Source organism: Odocoileus virginianus, chromosome 23 (genome assembly GCF_023699985.2).
Source record: "Odocoileus virginianus isolate 20LAN1187 ecotype Illinois chromosome 23, Ovbor_1.2, whole genome shotgun sequence".
In the NCBI taxonomy this organism is placed as follows: domain Eukaryota; kingdom Metazoa; phylum Chordata; class Mammalia; order Artiodactyla; family Cervidae; genus Odocoileus; species Odocoileus virginianus.
The window spans coordinates 18,552,576-18,568,617 of record NC_069696.1 but is presented as its reverse complement, the minus strand read 5'-3'; the positions used below and the strand labels follow the sequence as shown (position 1 = coordinate 18,568,617).

Sequence of the window (16,042 nt, the reverse complement as noted above, 5' to 3'; positions counted from 1 at the left end):
CAAACTGTTGTTTTTTTAACCCCCCCTCTGTGATACTTTGTTACACGTACATTGTACTCTGACCCCATGGACTGTGGCCCAGCAGGCTCCTCTGTCCATGGAATTCTCCAGGCAAGAACACTGGAGTAGGTTGCCATTTCCTTCTCCAGGGAATCTTCCCAACCCAGGGATCGAACCTGGGTCTCCTGCATTGCAGGCAGAGTCTTTATTGTCTGAGCCACCAGGGAAACTCACTGTTACAGGAGCCCCGAGACTTCACAAGCTTGCCTTGGAGGACAGGGAGCATGAAGAAAAGCTTGATTAGTGATACAAACCCACAGCTTCGTCCTCAATTACATCTGGATCACGTTCATTTCTGTGCCTGCTGCCTTCACAAGGATATCAACTTCTTGTTTGAGACTCTAGTTTATGGTCTGGACCCACCAATATGCCTGAAGACACAGCATCCACCTTTCTTCCCTTAGTGGCCCATCTTCCCAACCTAGCAAAGCATACTCTATAAAGTACTCCAAAAAAAGCAGCTAAGCTTTAGAAGGTTTCTACCCTTTTTAGTCTCTGCAGAAATATGCATGTACCTGAGGGGTCCAGAGACCCTAGGTTTGGGATCCTATTTAAAAAGTTCAGATTTCTTCAGAATAATTCGTCTCTTCTTACACAACACTCACAAAGTGAAGTCGCTCAGTCGCGTCTGACTCTTTATGACCCCATGGACTATAGCCTGTCAGGTTCCTCCATCCATGGGATTTTCCAGGCAAGAATACTGGAGTGGGTTGCCATTTCCTTCTCCAGGGGATCTTACTGACCCAGGGATCAAACCTGGGTCTCCAGCACTGCAGGCAGACTCTTTACCATCTGAGCTACCAGGGAAGCCCACCACCCACAATCTGACTCAAATTCAGCCTGCTTCTAAAGTCTTCCACTGAATTGAAACAGCAATCATCCACTGGCTCATATCTACTGGCTCAGAGGGAGACAGAGCTACCATTATCTAAGCTGCTCTGGAGAGCCCCAACAGGAAATACACTAATGGAGAATTAGCCCCCGGTGGGGGGCAACCCACCCACCATATTTACAAAGATCTTCCTGCAGTAAACAGTCCACACTTGATTCCCACAGAGAATTTTACTGACATCTACTTTTCACTTCTTACTAAACACTTCAAGAAACACAACATGCACTTTCCATTAAGATGTACATGGAAGGCTTCCCTGGTGGCACAGTGGCTTAGGGATCTGCCTGCCGATGCAGGGGGTACAGGTTTGATCCCTGGTCTGGAAGATTCCACGCGCCTTGGAGCAACTAAGCCCATGTGCCACAACTACTGAGCCCGTGAGGTGAAACTGCGGACGCTGGGCACCTGGAGCCAGTGCTCCGCGGCGGGCGAAGCCCCGGCAGTGAGAAAGCGGTGCCCTGCAATGAGGAGCAGTCCGTGCTAGCAGTCCCGCAGCTAGAGAAAGGCCACGCACAGCAACGTCGTCTTCTACGAAGTCTTCAACACAAAAAGGTCTTCAAGGAGTCTGAGTTTTTTTTATAGTAATATTTGAATTTACTATTTCCCACTCAGAGTCATGAAACACACGCTGAGACTGCGTAAGTACCACTGTTTTTTAGGTATAAACATCCCTTTCCTTTACAATGACAGGTTGAGAGCTGCATTAGCCCAGTCCTGGACTTGCAGCTGAAAAAAAGCACAGGTCGGTGTGAAGGGTGTGAGGGGACAGGAGAGCATATGCTCCTCATGTCAGGAACGAGTAACCACAGTGGAAGGCCAGTCCGAGTCTCGACATCAGCACCGTGACATCCCACAGCAGCAACGCTCGAACGCACGAAGGGGGCCCAGCACTGTATGAGCCGGGCCGTCTGGACACAATGTCGGCGGACTCTGGCCGGAGGAAGAGGTCCCATTCGCTCCTTCAATCCTCTCCACAGAACCGAAGGCAGAAATCAAGTCCTTACAAAAGGGATTAACGGCCCTTCCGTTTCTTCATTTTCCCTCCAGCCACCTTGTTCCTGACGCCGATGGCGCCTTCCGTGTCATCGTTGTCCCCAGCGTCCTCCCGCGAGCGCTTCTTCTTCTCCCCATGCTCCCTGAGCTCCTGCAACAGACAGAAAGGACGGGGCTGATCGTGAACCGCTGTCACTGAGGGGAACACGTCCCGGTCTCCACTCCATCAAGTCAAACACTACTTCCCTGGCGGCCCAGTGGCTAAGACTCCCTGCTTCCCACGCAGGGGGCTCGGCTGGATCCCTGGTCAGGGAACTATTAACAGACCCCACATGATGCAACTAAGAAACCTGGCGTAGCTGGCAAGCTAGATAAATAAATAAAATCTTGATAAATTAGAGAATTCATTTATTAAAAACAAACAAACCAACCAACCCTAAGTAATTCCCAACACCTCACATTAGCAAAGAAATAAAACCAAATCCCAATATGCAAAACCATTAATCTAGTCACCAAAGACAGAAAAATGAAAACAGGAAGCTACTATTTTCATACGGCAGACTAGCAAAGATTTAAGAGTAGTAATACTTAGAACTGGTCAGGCAGGGGGCAGGCACAGACACTGTCCCACATACAATGCCACATACATCGTGTAAGCTGCTATAGATTTCCTGGGGAGCAACTGGGCATTCTGTATGAATCTGAACTGTGCATTCTCTGCTCAACAATTGATTCTACTTCTAGGAATTTATTCTAAGGAAACAAGTGTGCAAAGCTATACACAGTAGGATGCTCAACACAGTCATTAACTAAAATATATAAAACTGGGAAAAGCATGAATACATATCAATGGAAAGCATGTTATATATTTGTAACAGATCATAAAGAAGGGATGCCATGAGAATTTTAAGATGGTAGCATCTAGGTAACAGTCTCTAAAACCTACAAGTGGTGCCATTTTTAAAAAACTGAATTCATCCTCTTCAGACTACTAATTGCCTAGAACACATAATCTGACTTCCCTTGCCAATTCAAAAGGCAGTTAAGGAACTTTCAGTGACTCTAAGAAATCAGTGCTGCCACCATGTTTAGGCAAGTTTGGTAACTGAATTAAATGAGTGCTAATATGCAGCTTAGATGAAGTTTTTTGAATAGAGTTTAAAATGTGAAAGAAAAAACGTGATCACATGAATCTCAATTAGTTGAAACAGAAAAAACAAAACATATTCAGATAAAGTCATATACAAATTGGATAAAGTCTCATTATGGTGAAAGAAAGAACAACAGCCAAATGTAATCAATGGTTTTCTGTGGGGGGTAGCTTATGTGTTTCACTATTTTAATCGTTTCTGTATTTTCTAAAAAATGTTTTCCAATGCATATCAAATTTTTTTATAAACAAAAAACACCAAAACTTCCATGTGGGCCAAAAAACAACCCCATAGCCCAGCTACTCAGAAAGCACCCCATGAACTAAGTCTCTTCGCCCCTCAGAGCAGCACTCCTGGGATAAGAGGCAAGCCTACCTGTCTCCACTGCTCCACCTACAGATGCTCTCAGGAACTACACTGTCCACCTCCGCTTATCTGGTGCTCAGAAACCCTGTCTCCAAGGTAACTACTCTTCCTCATCTACAGGTGAGGGACTGACTGAGTGGTCAGATACCTTGTCGTGACTCACAGCTCACAGCTACATCTTCTCATCTCAAGTTCAAAGGTTTTCCTGTCTCAAGTGAAAAGTGAACGGTAGCTGGGAATGAATGTGGTCACTGTGATCAGACAGTCCAAACCCTGATTTGACCATTTAGTTACAGGGTTGAAAGCAAACTGCCTGCATCTCTATGCTTTAGTATACTCATCTCACACTTAGAATAAAATAATAACATTTATTGCAGATTAACATGATAAAGTGTCTTGCACACAGGTAAGATAAGTTGCATAGAAGCTGGTGAGAAAAGGCATTGCACAGGTTTCCCTGGTGGCTCCATGGTAAAGAATCTGCCTGCCAGTGCAGGAGACGTGGTTTCGATCCTGGTCCGGGAAGATCCCACATGATCAGAGCAACTAAGCCCCTGCGCCACAACTACTAAGCCTGTGCTCTAGAGTCGGTGCATCACAACTGCTGAGGCTCGTGCACCGTACAGCCGATGCTCAGCACCAAGAGAAGTGAGCACCAAGTGAGCACCAAGCACAGTGAGAAGCCCTGGCGTCGCAACTAGAGAGCAGCCTCGGCTCGCTGCAACTAGAGAAAGCCCGTGCAATGACGAAAACCCAGCAGAGCCCAAAATAAACAGAGCTGCATACCATTCGGGCAAATCTCTGGGCCTCAGTTACACGCTCTGTCAGCATCATGACTTCGTCGTCCTGGGTTGGAAAGACAGGCAGTTTCTTCCCAATCAAGTGCTCTATACGTTGGAAGAGCTCCACATCATACCTGAGGAAGGAAAGCTGATACGGCTCTGGCTGGCTGACAACGTACACGTCCGTCTGTCCATCCCAAAACGATGACACAGCAGGAGCCACAGTTTTCAGTAATATCAAACCTATTGCTCCTTTTCAGAATGTTGATTAAATGCAATCTGCTGTGCACAGCCAGCAGAAAACCACCCACCACCTCCCTGACTCCCAAAAAAGCCTAGGACACGTGGCTGTTTGCTCCTTTAAAAACAAAATCAGAAGATCAGGTTTTGTAATATGGTGAGCTGAGGGAATGGTCACTGTTCTCTGGCTCCAGACGTTAAAAGAAATAACAGGGTTTTGGTGTATGTGCTTTTATACACCAAGTACTCTGCTACACACATGCAGTAGAGTTTATGCTCTTTACATATATGTCTTCAGTCTTCATTAAAACCCTGCAAGGTTGGTATTACTATTGCCATTTTACAAATGAAGAAGGTGGGATGAGGAAGGCTTAGTGCCTGTTAAAGGTGAAGTCAGGTTCCAAGTGAGTTGGCCCCAGGGTTCTGCTCCTTTCTCTACATTGCTCTGCCCTGAAGTCGGGTCACTTACTGTGTGACAAAGGTAATAGCCTTTCCAGAGCGCCCAGCTCGAGCCGTCCGACCCACTCGATGGATGTAATCCTGAAACACAATGGCCAAGTAACTCTGAGTCAGCTGGAATATGAATTAAAAACTGTGTATGTAAAGTCTTCCTGCCAGCCTTTGAAAGAAAACAGATCTGTCCTAGAACGTGGAGAAACACACTGGGAGTCCATTGAGATACATCTGCTTCACTTTTTAAATTCTCCGCACAGCACAAAACTGGACACCCCCCCCCCCCCCCCCCCCGCCTTTTTCCTTTCTTTTATAGAAAGAGGAATCCACAAAGCACATCTCCACGGACAGAGTCACAGAGAGAGGAAGACGGCCTGGGTCACAGCTCTGCTTCTCCCCATCCCAACCAACAACACAACTGTCTGCAAGTCCCAGAACCTCTCTGAACCATGGTTTCTGTCTATAAGACAGGGGCACAAACACATTGCCAAACTCAAAGTTACTGTGAAAATCCTACGCGAGAGCAACTTGTCTACAGCAGTTTAATACAGAGTCGAGACACACTAGTTGTTCTCATCTGGGGGCAGTTTTGTCCTCTCCAGGGAGCATCGATGAACTGTCTAGAAACATACCTTGTGGTCACAAAGTCACCTGTAGGTAGGGGCCAGGAATGCTAAGCATCCTACAGTGCAGAGGACAGCCACACAACAGAGAACTCCCGGCCTGAGAGGTTAATGGTGCCCAGGCTGAGAAACCCTGGGATCGCTGAGGACCACAAGCTGCCACTTCTTATCAGTTAGCCCAGCAGAGGTCAGCATGTGGTACACCTGCTCCTCTGATGGTGAGCATCTTGCCCCACTCCAGGGTTCCTTCCTTCACGTTCATTAACATCACATCCACATGTGCATGATGAGGAGAATGAACAGATCAAGAGTTTCCTCATTTCTGATATTTAACTAATCAAGGACACACACACACACACACCCCAATATTGTAACTAAAGGAAGACAAAAAATATTCATTAAGAAATACACTTTGGGGGCTTCTCTGATGGCTCAGATGATAAAGAAATACACTTTGGATACAATGGAATATTACTCAGCCATATAAATGAATGACACCTTCCTGTTTGTGACAAAATTGGCTAGACCTTGAAGGTATTTGACTCAGTAAAATAAGTTAGACAGGGACAAATACAGAGATCTCACTTATATGTGAAATCTAACAATAACAAAAAACTGAGCTCACAGATTCAAAAAACAGGTTTGGTGGTTGCCAGAGGCAGGGATGGGTGTATGTGAAATGGGTAAAGGAGGTCAAAAGGTACAAATGTCAGTTATAAAATAATAAGTCATGGGGATGTAATGTACAACATGCGGATAAGAATTAGAAACATGGTACTGCACATTTGAAAGTTGCTAAGGGAAAATATCTTAGAAGTTCTCATCAGAAAAAAAAATAGTGCAACTATGAATGGTGACAGATGCTAACTAGACTTACTGTGACCATTTTGCAATATATAGAAATACTGAATCATCACATTTTATACCTGAAACTAATATAATGCTACATGTCAATTACACCTCAATTCAAAAAAAAGAAAAGAAAGGGGGGAGAAAGAGAATTAGAGAGGAAGAAAGGAAAGGAGAAGGGAAGGAGAAAGAAAAAGAAAAGAAAGATATTTGGGGCAAGAAAGTCAGGTCAGCAACAATACTCACCTTGGAATGCGTAGGAATGTCAAAGTTAACAACTACATCCACATGGGGTATGTCCAAACCACGGCTTGCAACATCAGTTGCTAGAAGAATGGAACGAGCCTTCGCCTTGAATTTATTAAGGGATCCCAGGCGCTTGCTCTGAAACAATGAAAAGAAACGGAAAGAATTTGCATCTTGAAAATCTAAGGAATCTTGGAAATCCAAGACACACAAACTAGACACATTAAATAGATACAAGAACCAAGAAAATAATGTTTAAAATGATGTTTCCCCTTCAGTCTAACTGGGCTTCACAGGTCAAAAGGAAACATGGATGCAATTAAAAAAAAAAAGGTCTCAGACTAAAACTAGAAAACGCTAACATAAAACACTGTTAAACATGACAGAAAGGTAACTGGGAAATAATTCACCACAAGGGCTGAACAAATTGGGCCTCCCAGGTGGTGCTAGTGGTAAGGAAACTGCCTGCCAATGCAGGAGATGTAAGAGACCTCCTCCAGGACCCCCTGGAGGAGAGCATGGCAACCCACTCCAGTATTCTTGCCTGGAGAATCCCATGAACAGAGGAGCCTGGTGGGCTACAGTCCACACATCCACACACACACACACACAGTCTGACACAACTGAACCGACTTAGCATGCATACATGCTGAATAAATCAACTCTACAGCTTCCATACCAGACAACTACCTGTGGAATATTCTAACTGGAGCCTCCTGCTATCCTGAAAGGAGGAAGCAGCATTGACAGCAACACTTTAAAGCCTGTAATACCAGGACAACTACGGAAAGATGCATTAGTGTCACATGCTGCTACTGCAGAAACCTTCTGCTGTGAGGTTTATCTTTCTCATGCCACCACTAATGAAGGATAGTTACCTGACTCATCTGTCCGTGGAGGGGAATGGCGGTGAATCCAAGATTTCGGAGTAGCAGAGCTGTCCTCTGAGTGTTGTTACAGGTGCTGCAGAATATCATAAAGGAGTTCCCAGCCAATTCATTCAGAATATAAACCAGGTAGGTATCCTAAGTCACAAAGCCAAAACAACATATGTAACTGAACCTGGAAGCAAGTCAGAGTCCTGGGCATATAAACTACGTAAAAGACTAAGTCTCTAGCTGCTTCCCACTTTCCCAGACCCTCAGCTGGCAGCCCTGCACCCCTTAATCGGCTTTATCATTGTCATCTGTGAGAACCATGTGTAACACCCATAGCCTGACAGCAGGCACAAGGAGATCTGGGCTCAGCAAGCATGCAAAGCCCTGACATCAGAGGACAAGACTAGGGTCCGCTGCCCACAAAAAAGCCACATAATAAGCAGACCAAAGAAAAACTACCTCAAGGATGGGGTTAGGAAGGGATTATATCATGACTTCATTACTCTGGTTTAATACATTGTGAATTCCCGGAATGCTCAGCATTTTCAGTGATAAATGTAAACACGGCATGAACTCTAAAACACACAGCACTTAGCTAATCAAGAGCTGACACTTTCAGACGCGGTGGTGAAGGAGGAGAGGGAGAGGCAGGAATGATCAGAGTAAACACTCTACCTTGAACTTGGAAGGAATAAAAAGATAATACTGCTGCAACTTCTCAACTGTCTGATACTTGGAGGAGACGGCACATTTCACAGGGTTCTTCAGCGCCGCTCGCTGAAGTTTTTGCACCTGGAGAAAGGACACCCAGACTAGTACGTTGATTCCTAAGTGCTCTGTTTTTATTCTTGTTACTGGGACTGTTTCTACTTATCAATTCTTATAAAGAAGAAAAGAGAACTCCTAGAAAAGTTCACCTTCTTGGTCATCGTAGCAGAGAAGAGAAACGTTTTCCGATCTCGGGGAATCACTTTGAGGATCTTGTCAACCTGAGGCAGAAAGAGCAAAGGATGCCAAAGTGACATTTACACCGGACACCTGCAAATGTATTTTGTGAAGGAGATAAGGGATCACAAACTAAATACATCACAGTGGGGATCTGAGAACTCAAACCTTCTATTCAATTCGGCTAAAACTCACTGAATATAGACTATCAGGAAGCATACCCAATGCTATCAAAAAATAATGCTAATCAGAGAAAAGAACGCTTTAAATCAGTACAGTACAGCTAACCTAAGAGAAAAGGAAAGAATAAGCATAAATCAACTAAATAAGTTATGAAGAACTTCCTGTCAAAGAAAAGATAAAAGAGGTCGAAATCAAATGAAATGGAAAAGAAAATCTGGTTTTGATATTTCTTATCTCTAAAATCAGACTATATATATTATATATATGCTTTTTGCCCAACTATTTGTTTTTTAATTGAAGTATAGTTCATTTACACCATTTCAAGTGTACAGCAAAGTGATTCACATATATATACTCTTTTTCAGATTCTTTTCCAGTATGTGTATGTGTGCGTGTATGTGAGTTGTGTGTCTGACTCTTTGCGACCCCATAGACTGTAGCCTGCCAGGCTCCTCTGTCCATGAAATTCTCCAGGGAAAAATACTGGAGTAGGTTGCCATTCCCTTCTGCAGGGGATCTTCCCAACCCAGGGATCAAACTTACGTTTCCTGCATTGCAGGCAGATTCTTTATCGTCTGAACCACCAGGGAAGCCCCCTTTTCCAGCACAGGTTATTACAAAATACTGAATACAGTTCCATGCGCTATACAGTAGGTCCTGTTATAATAGTCTGTATATGTTAATCCTAAATTCCTAATCTATCTCCCCCTCAAAAGTCAGCATCCTAAGAGGATGCTGAAACTATTTATAATAGCCAAGAAATGAAAGCAAGCTAAATGTCCATCAACAGATGAGGGATAAAGTGGTGGTACATTATACAATGTAATAGTACTCAGCCATTAAAAATGAAACAATGCCATCTGCAACAACATGGATAGACCTAGAGATTATACTAAGTGAAGTCAGACAAATACCCTATGATATCACTTACATGTGGAATCTAAAAAACAGTACAAATTAATTTATTTATGAAACAGATTCACAGACATAGAAAACAAACTTAAGGTTACCAAGAGGAAGCGGTGGAGATAAATTAATAGTTTGGGATTGGCAGATGCAAACTACTTTGTATAAAGTAAATAGACAACAAGGTCCTATTATAAAGGACAGGGAACTATTTTCAATATCTTGTAAGAAACTATAATGGAATAGAATGGGGAAAAGAACATCCACACACACACACACACATATACACACATAGATATATGTCTAACTGAATCACTTTGCTATATACCAGAAACACTACAAATCAATAATGCTTCAATTTCAAAATTAATTAAATGTAAAAGCAACAAGGATATACAAGAATATATTGTACCAGCACAGGGACACAGAGTCATTATTCTGTAATAATCTTAAATGGAGTATATGGAGCATAATCTATAGAAATACTGAAGCAATATGTTGCACTCCTAAAAGCAATATAATATTCTAAATCAACCATCTTTCAATAAAAAAGAAAAACAGCAGATATGTTAAATTAACTGACAATGGTAAGTGCTCCAAAAAGCAAGTGAGCTATGAATCAGACTTTGAAATGGGGCACCTGAGAAGTTCTAAGAGGAGGAAAGATGTTGAGAGCTCACCTCTGTCTCAAAATCCATATTCAAGATTCGGTCTGCTTCATCCATGACCAAGTACTTGAGGGCTCTTAAGTTGAAACCTTTTGTATTTTCTAAGTGGTCAATCAGTCGGCCAGGAGTTGCTAACAAGAAAGGTTGAGGACATGTTTAAGAAAAAGGACAGAAAGGGAGTGACCGCCCCCTCCTAACCAGAATTCCAGAAATTAAAAAAAAAAAAACAACAACAACAATAAACAGGGTTACAGACAATCATTCTTTGAACACTTTCTGCACAAATAAATTACACATAGCCATCAGAAGATTTTTCTGAAATTCATCCTCACCACTGCCTTTTACCAATGTCAGTTACTCACCTATCACTATATGTGGTTTTTTGGCCAGGGCCAGAGATTGGGACATTGAATCAATTCCACCTACAATCACAGCTACAGAAATAAAAAAGAATATTAGAAAGAGATCCTTAATTTTGTTTCCATAATGCACTGAACATCTTTTAAAGTCAATGCCAAATTTCTACTTTCATTTCTCTTCCCTTACAATGACAACTTTCCCTGAAGCTAAAATACCCAATCAGCTCTTTAGGTCGATGAACTTCTATTAACAACACTTCCTTTCGTTCTTTCACATTCCTTTGCAACCTGTGAAGAAACTGTGAAGATTCCTTTCCTCCCAACACTTACCACACTGCACCCCAATAGAAGACCCCAGGGCTTCAAACTGCTCTGAGATCTGAAAGGCCAGCTCCCGAGTGGGGGTGAGAACTAAGGCAAACAGACGCTGGGGTGTCTCCAACAATGCGTTGAGAATGGGCAAAGCGAAGGCGCCGGTTTTCCCAGAGCCGGTTTCTGCCAGCCCGATGATATCACGACCTAGAAGACACAGAATATACATAATAGCAAAGAAATGCTCCCTGCACCATTTCCATATTGGTGGAAATATGACCAAATGCTGGGCACAACACAGACCATGAATAAATATTTGATGAATTGAGGGGAGGAAGAAGTTGATCAGACAGAAGACATGGTCTCTGTCCTGAATAAGATAAAAATTCAGAGGTAAAATACACAATACATACTAATATGATAGGTCCCTGTAGGACAGGGTGAAAAAAGGAAGAAGTAACTTACTGCTTGGAGGAGTTAGGAAAGGCTAACAGAGGTGACAAGCAAATTAAATCTGGAGGTCAGCAAAGAAAGGACAGTCTCGTGTGAGGAAAGAGGCTTTAAAGAACACAGAATGAGTCAGGAGAGGGAGAAGTACAACATGGCCAGAACACAGAAGTCAAGGGGGAAAAAGGAGAAGAATGAGGAAACCCACAGCCATGCTAAGGAGTTCTGATGTCTTCCTTTAAGACAGAGGAACTGAAGGATTTTAGACAGGGAGTATTATGACCTTTAATTATCAACACCCTTTAAGATTTCCCTGGTGACTCAGATGGTAAAGTAGCTGCCTGCAATGAGGGAAACCTGGGTTCTATCCCTGGGTTGGGAAGATCCCCCAGAGAAGGAAATGGCAACCCACTCCAGTACTCTCGCCTCGAAAAATCCCTTGGACAGAGAAGCCTGGTGGGCTACAGTCCAGGGGTCACAAAGAGCTGGACACGACTGAGCAACTAACACATAACATGACAGGACTCTTTACTAAGACAAACCCAGGCCTGATGGCATAAGGAGAAGCCAAGGAACTTAACAGTAACTGCTGTTTATACTGCTCCTCCTTAGGGAAGAATGCCAGAAGTAATTCCTTAAGAATGGTCTGTTATTGCCAATCAAGCCATAAATGAGAAGATTTGGCAATTAATTCCCAAGCCAAAACCACTGTCCCTAGGTTAACCCACTCCAGTATCCTTGCCTGGAAAATCTCATGGACAGAGGAGCCTGGTGGGCTGCAGTCCATGGGGTCGCAAAGAGTCGGGCACAACTGAGCGACTAACACTTGAAGTTCACTGTAGCCCCCAAGGCAGGAATCTTTGGCCAGGGCCAGAGACTGGGACACTGAATCAATGTCCCAGCACCCAGGGGAAAGGTTTCCTTCAAGTAATGACCACCACACCTGATTGCTGAGGATTCCTCACCTAGAAATTATCCCTGACACAACTTGAACGTGACTCTCTTCCTTACACTCTAAAGTGACCTCAAGGGCCAAAATGGGGAAAGCACAGGAAAATGAGACCTCAGAGAGGATACGAGGGGAGCTATGATGGTAGCCTGAACGGAGGCCAGGTGAACTGAGAGACAGAAAGTAACAAGTCAAAAATGAACAGTCACTATAAATCAACTATATTTCAATAAAATGAAAATAACGAAAGAAAATCTGATTGGCACAGAGGTTTCTACCTCGGGAAACTCAAAGGCCATAAACTGAGATACAGGCTACAGAGAAATTAGTTCTGGTGAAAAAAATAAAGACTCTGGTTTGGATACAGGGAACTTGAGATTCCTGCAGTAAGCTTGGAAAGAAGTATCTAAAAACCAGTTGGACAAACTTGTTTTGAGTTCATCCAAAAAAATATGAGCTAGAAATACAGATGTGGGAGGCAAGAACATCAGAGCAGTGGTGCTACCCCAGGGGCAGACACATCAGAGTAAACCATGAAGTTTTATATCTATATATGCCTAGGTTCCACACCTGGAAATTCCAATTCAGGAGGTCTGGGCTGGAGCCCAGAAATCACTAGAGTTTTAAAAGATCCACAGGTGATTCTAATGAGCACTGGCTGAAACTCACTGATGCAGACAGCGTTAAAGCTTCAGGACTGGATGAGAAATCTTAGTAGAGGTTTACAGTGAGGGTAAAAAAGGATGAAGATAGAATTAACACTGCAAGGCAAAGGAAAAGAACCAGAAGAAACTGAGAAAGAAACACTGGAAAGACAAAGACAACAAACCCCACTGCAGAAGGTTAGCTCATTAACACCACAGAATTACTTTTTAAAAAGCCAAAAAGCCACAAACTTTTTATCTTTACTGACCATACTTTATTTCACTTGAAGTAGGCAAAGCAATAGCTCTCAAATGTGGTAAGTATTTAACTGAGTATGTGCAACTTTACACTGAGCCTGAAACAGGCCACATACTTATCCAACCTACCTTGTAAGGCCAAAGGAATAGCTTCAATCTGGATCTTCGTGGGCTTTGTCCATCCCAACTGGTCACAGGCTTCACACAACACATCTGTCACACCCTTAGAATTCAGAAAAACACAGTTTAACAAACAACAACACACACTCGCCTCCCACACAACTCAAGGGCTGTCAGGGCAGCCTTGCTGTGACACGTGCATCTCCTACATTTGACTCAAAAGGTATTTATTGCAGATGGTGACTGCAGCCATGAAATTAAAAGACGCTTACTCCTTGGAAGAAAAGTTGTGACTAATCTAGACAGCATATTAAAAAGCAGAGACATTACTTTGCCCACAAAGGTCCGTCTAGTCAAGGCTATGGTTTTTCCAGTAGTCATCTATGGATGTGAGAGTTGGACTATAAAGAAAGCTGAGAGCCAAAGAATTGATGCTTTTGAACTGTGGTGCTGGAGAAGACTCTTGAGAGTCCCTTGGACTAGCAAGGAGATCCAACCAGTCCATCCTAAAGGAAATCAGTCCTGAATACTCATTGGAAGAACTGATACTGAAACTGAAACTCCAATACTTTGGCCACCTGATGCAAAGAACTGACTCATTGGAAAAGACTGATGCTGGGGAAGATTGAAGGTGGGAGGAGAAGCGGAAGACAGAGGATGAGATGGTTGAATGGCATCACCGACTCAATGAACATGAGTTTGAGTACACACCGGGAGTTGGTGATGGACAGGGAAGCCTGGCATGCTGCAGTCCATGGGGTCGCAAAAAGTCGGACAGGACCGAGCAACTGAACTGAACTGACTCAGTCTCCTTAACTTTGAGTACTGGGACAGTAGCTCAAGGCTGTCATCACTTTCCACTCACCAGGGACCAAGCCAAGTTCTTTAGATGGGTTACTTCATTTAATATTCACACTTCCATGAGATATTTATCATAATCCTCAATTTACAGAGGTGGAAGGTCAGGCACCGAGATAACTTGCATCTCGTCAATGACTGGGTCAGAATTCAAACCTGGCTCATCGGAATCCTAAACCCAAATCGGACAGGTCGGACTGGACAATATTTGCACAAACACAGCGCTGCCACAACAAGTGGAGCTGAAATGGGCAAATGAGGCTCCCGGGCCCGGCCTCCCTCCCACCACCCAAAATCTGAGTTGAGGGCGGGCCCTCTTCCCAACCTGAGCCTCTGCTACCCGGGGGGAAACCTGAGCTAGGCCCCGGCTGCTTCCGCACACCACAGGCCTAGATGGAAGGCAACCGGACTCTGCCCGCTCCTGGCGCCGGAAGAACAAAGGGAAGCTGGCATCATCCACTCTTACCAGGTCTTTAAACGTTTTCGTTTCTTCCTCCTCCACCGCCGTCTGGGGCGCCTCCATGCTTTCCGGAGAATCGTGCTCCACGGACGCCGCCATGTCGTCCGCGAACTCCGGAAGTAGGTCAGCGGACCGCAGGATTCTGGGAAACGTAGTTTTAGCTCTCTCCGGCGGCGGCGGCGTGTTGTGGGCGCCCCGCTGTGGGTTTGCCGGGGATTTGCACCAGCAGGCCAGGCAGGCGGGGCTCGGCTGACAAGTACATTTTTTTTTTTTTTTTTTAAAGGATGGATATAAACGTTAGGACTTGTGAAACTGAGCCAAAAGCAGAAGGACTTGATGCCCAGGGTCTGCAGTCAGCCCTCCTTTTGTTTTTCGATCTCTAGGTCGTGTCTGACTTTCCGCGACCACGTGGACTGCATCCTGCCTGGTTACTCTGTCTATGGGATTTTCCAGACAAGAATACTGGAGTGGGTTGCGATTGCCTTCCCCAGGGCCTCTTCTGGACCCAGGGGTTGAACCCAGGTCACCCGCATTGCAGGCGGATGGGCTTCCCTGATAGCTCAATTGGTAAAGAATCCGACTGCAATCCAGGAGACCCCGATTGGATTCCTGGGTGGGGAAGATCTTCTGGAGAAGGGATAGGCTACCCACTCGATTATTCTTGGGCATCCCTTGTGGCTCAGCTGGTAAAGAATCCGCCGGCAACGCGAGAGACCTGGGCTCGATCCCTGGGTTAGGAAGATTCCCTGGAGAAGAATAAGGCTACCCACTCCAGTATTCTGGCCTGGAGAATTCAGTCCATGGGATCACAAAGAATTGGACAGGCTTTCCTTGATTCTGTGCTAAATAAATCCTATATCTGGTGTTTACCCTTACAACACTCTTCCCCTTATAGTTCTTTTTACATATCAGAAAGAAGGCCGCAGAGCCACCGAATTGCCAGACTCAATTACTGGGTTACTGATGCCAGCTTATGACTATCATTGAAACAATGCAAGAGGAAGAAATCAAGATCCTATTCCCTTTGTTCCCCATCACCAACTCCTGACCGGGAGCGCTCCTCTTATAGAAGCGCTAGACTCCTCATGAAGGAGGGCACAGTTTTTTAGACATGAACCTACTGTGTTCCCATCTCCGCTTGCTGAGACTTAAAGCCACCTCTCTATTTCTTCCTAATTCTGTCTTTGTATTTCTTATTCAGTTTCACTGGGCAGAGAAGGCCTAGATTTTGGCCAGCAACACTCCTCCTGTTGTGAAAAAACAAAATTCACCTGAGTATGAGATAGGCTGTGACCTGGAACCCTTTCCTGCAGTGCTGACACCTTCACTTGTTGAAGAAGATACTTTCAGAAACATCAGTTTCCATGATCACAAGCAGCTTTTCCCAGCACAGAATTCCT

At 44.2% G+C, this 16,042-nt stretch overlaps 1 protein-coding gene across 1 annotated transcript; it reads right to left on the bottom strand.

Moving 5' to 3' along the window:
- Window positions 1-1,522: 1,522 nt before the first annotated feature.
- Window positions 1,523-14,786, bottom strand: DDX47 (DEAD-box helicase 47). The gene is made up of 12 exons (XM_070453646.1): window positions 14,649-14,786; window positions 13,334-13,427; window positions 10,925-11,113; window positions 10,598-10,669; window positions 10,248-10,366; window positions 8,451-8,522; window positions 8,209-8,325; window positions 7,534-7,680; window positions 6,656-6,793; window positions 4,954-5,024; window positions 4,249-4,378; window positions 1,523-2,096 (listed from the first exon to the last, which is right to left on the bottom strand). The coding sequence occupies exons 1-12, from the start codon at window positions 14,739-14,741 to the stop codon at window positions 1,965-1,967; spliced, it is 1,374 nt and encodes a 457-aa protein (XP_070309747.1). The 5' UTR covers window positions 14,742-14,786; the 3' UTR covers window positions 1,523-1,964.
- Between the last annotated feature and the right edge of the window lie 1,256 nt (window positions 14,787-16,042).

What these genes read in the sequence shown, in the direction of transcription:
- DDX47 (XM_070453646.1), bottom strand. Translation starts at nt 14,741, where the DNA reads ATGGCGGCGTCCGTGGAGCACGATTCTCCGGAAAGCATGGAGGCGCCC. An exon ending in CGAAAACGTTTAAAGACCTG is followed by an intron (nt 13,428 to 14,648) that starts GTAAGAGTGGAT and finishes CTGAATTCTAAG; the next exon opens with GGTGTGACAGATGTGTTGTG. An exon ending in ATATGGATTTTGAGACAGAG is followed by an intron (nt 8,523 to 10,247) that starts GTGAGCTCTCAA and finishes TTTCTGCCTCAG; the next exon opens with GTTGACAAGATCCTCAAAGT.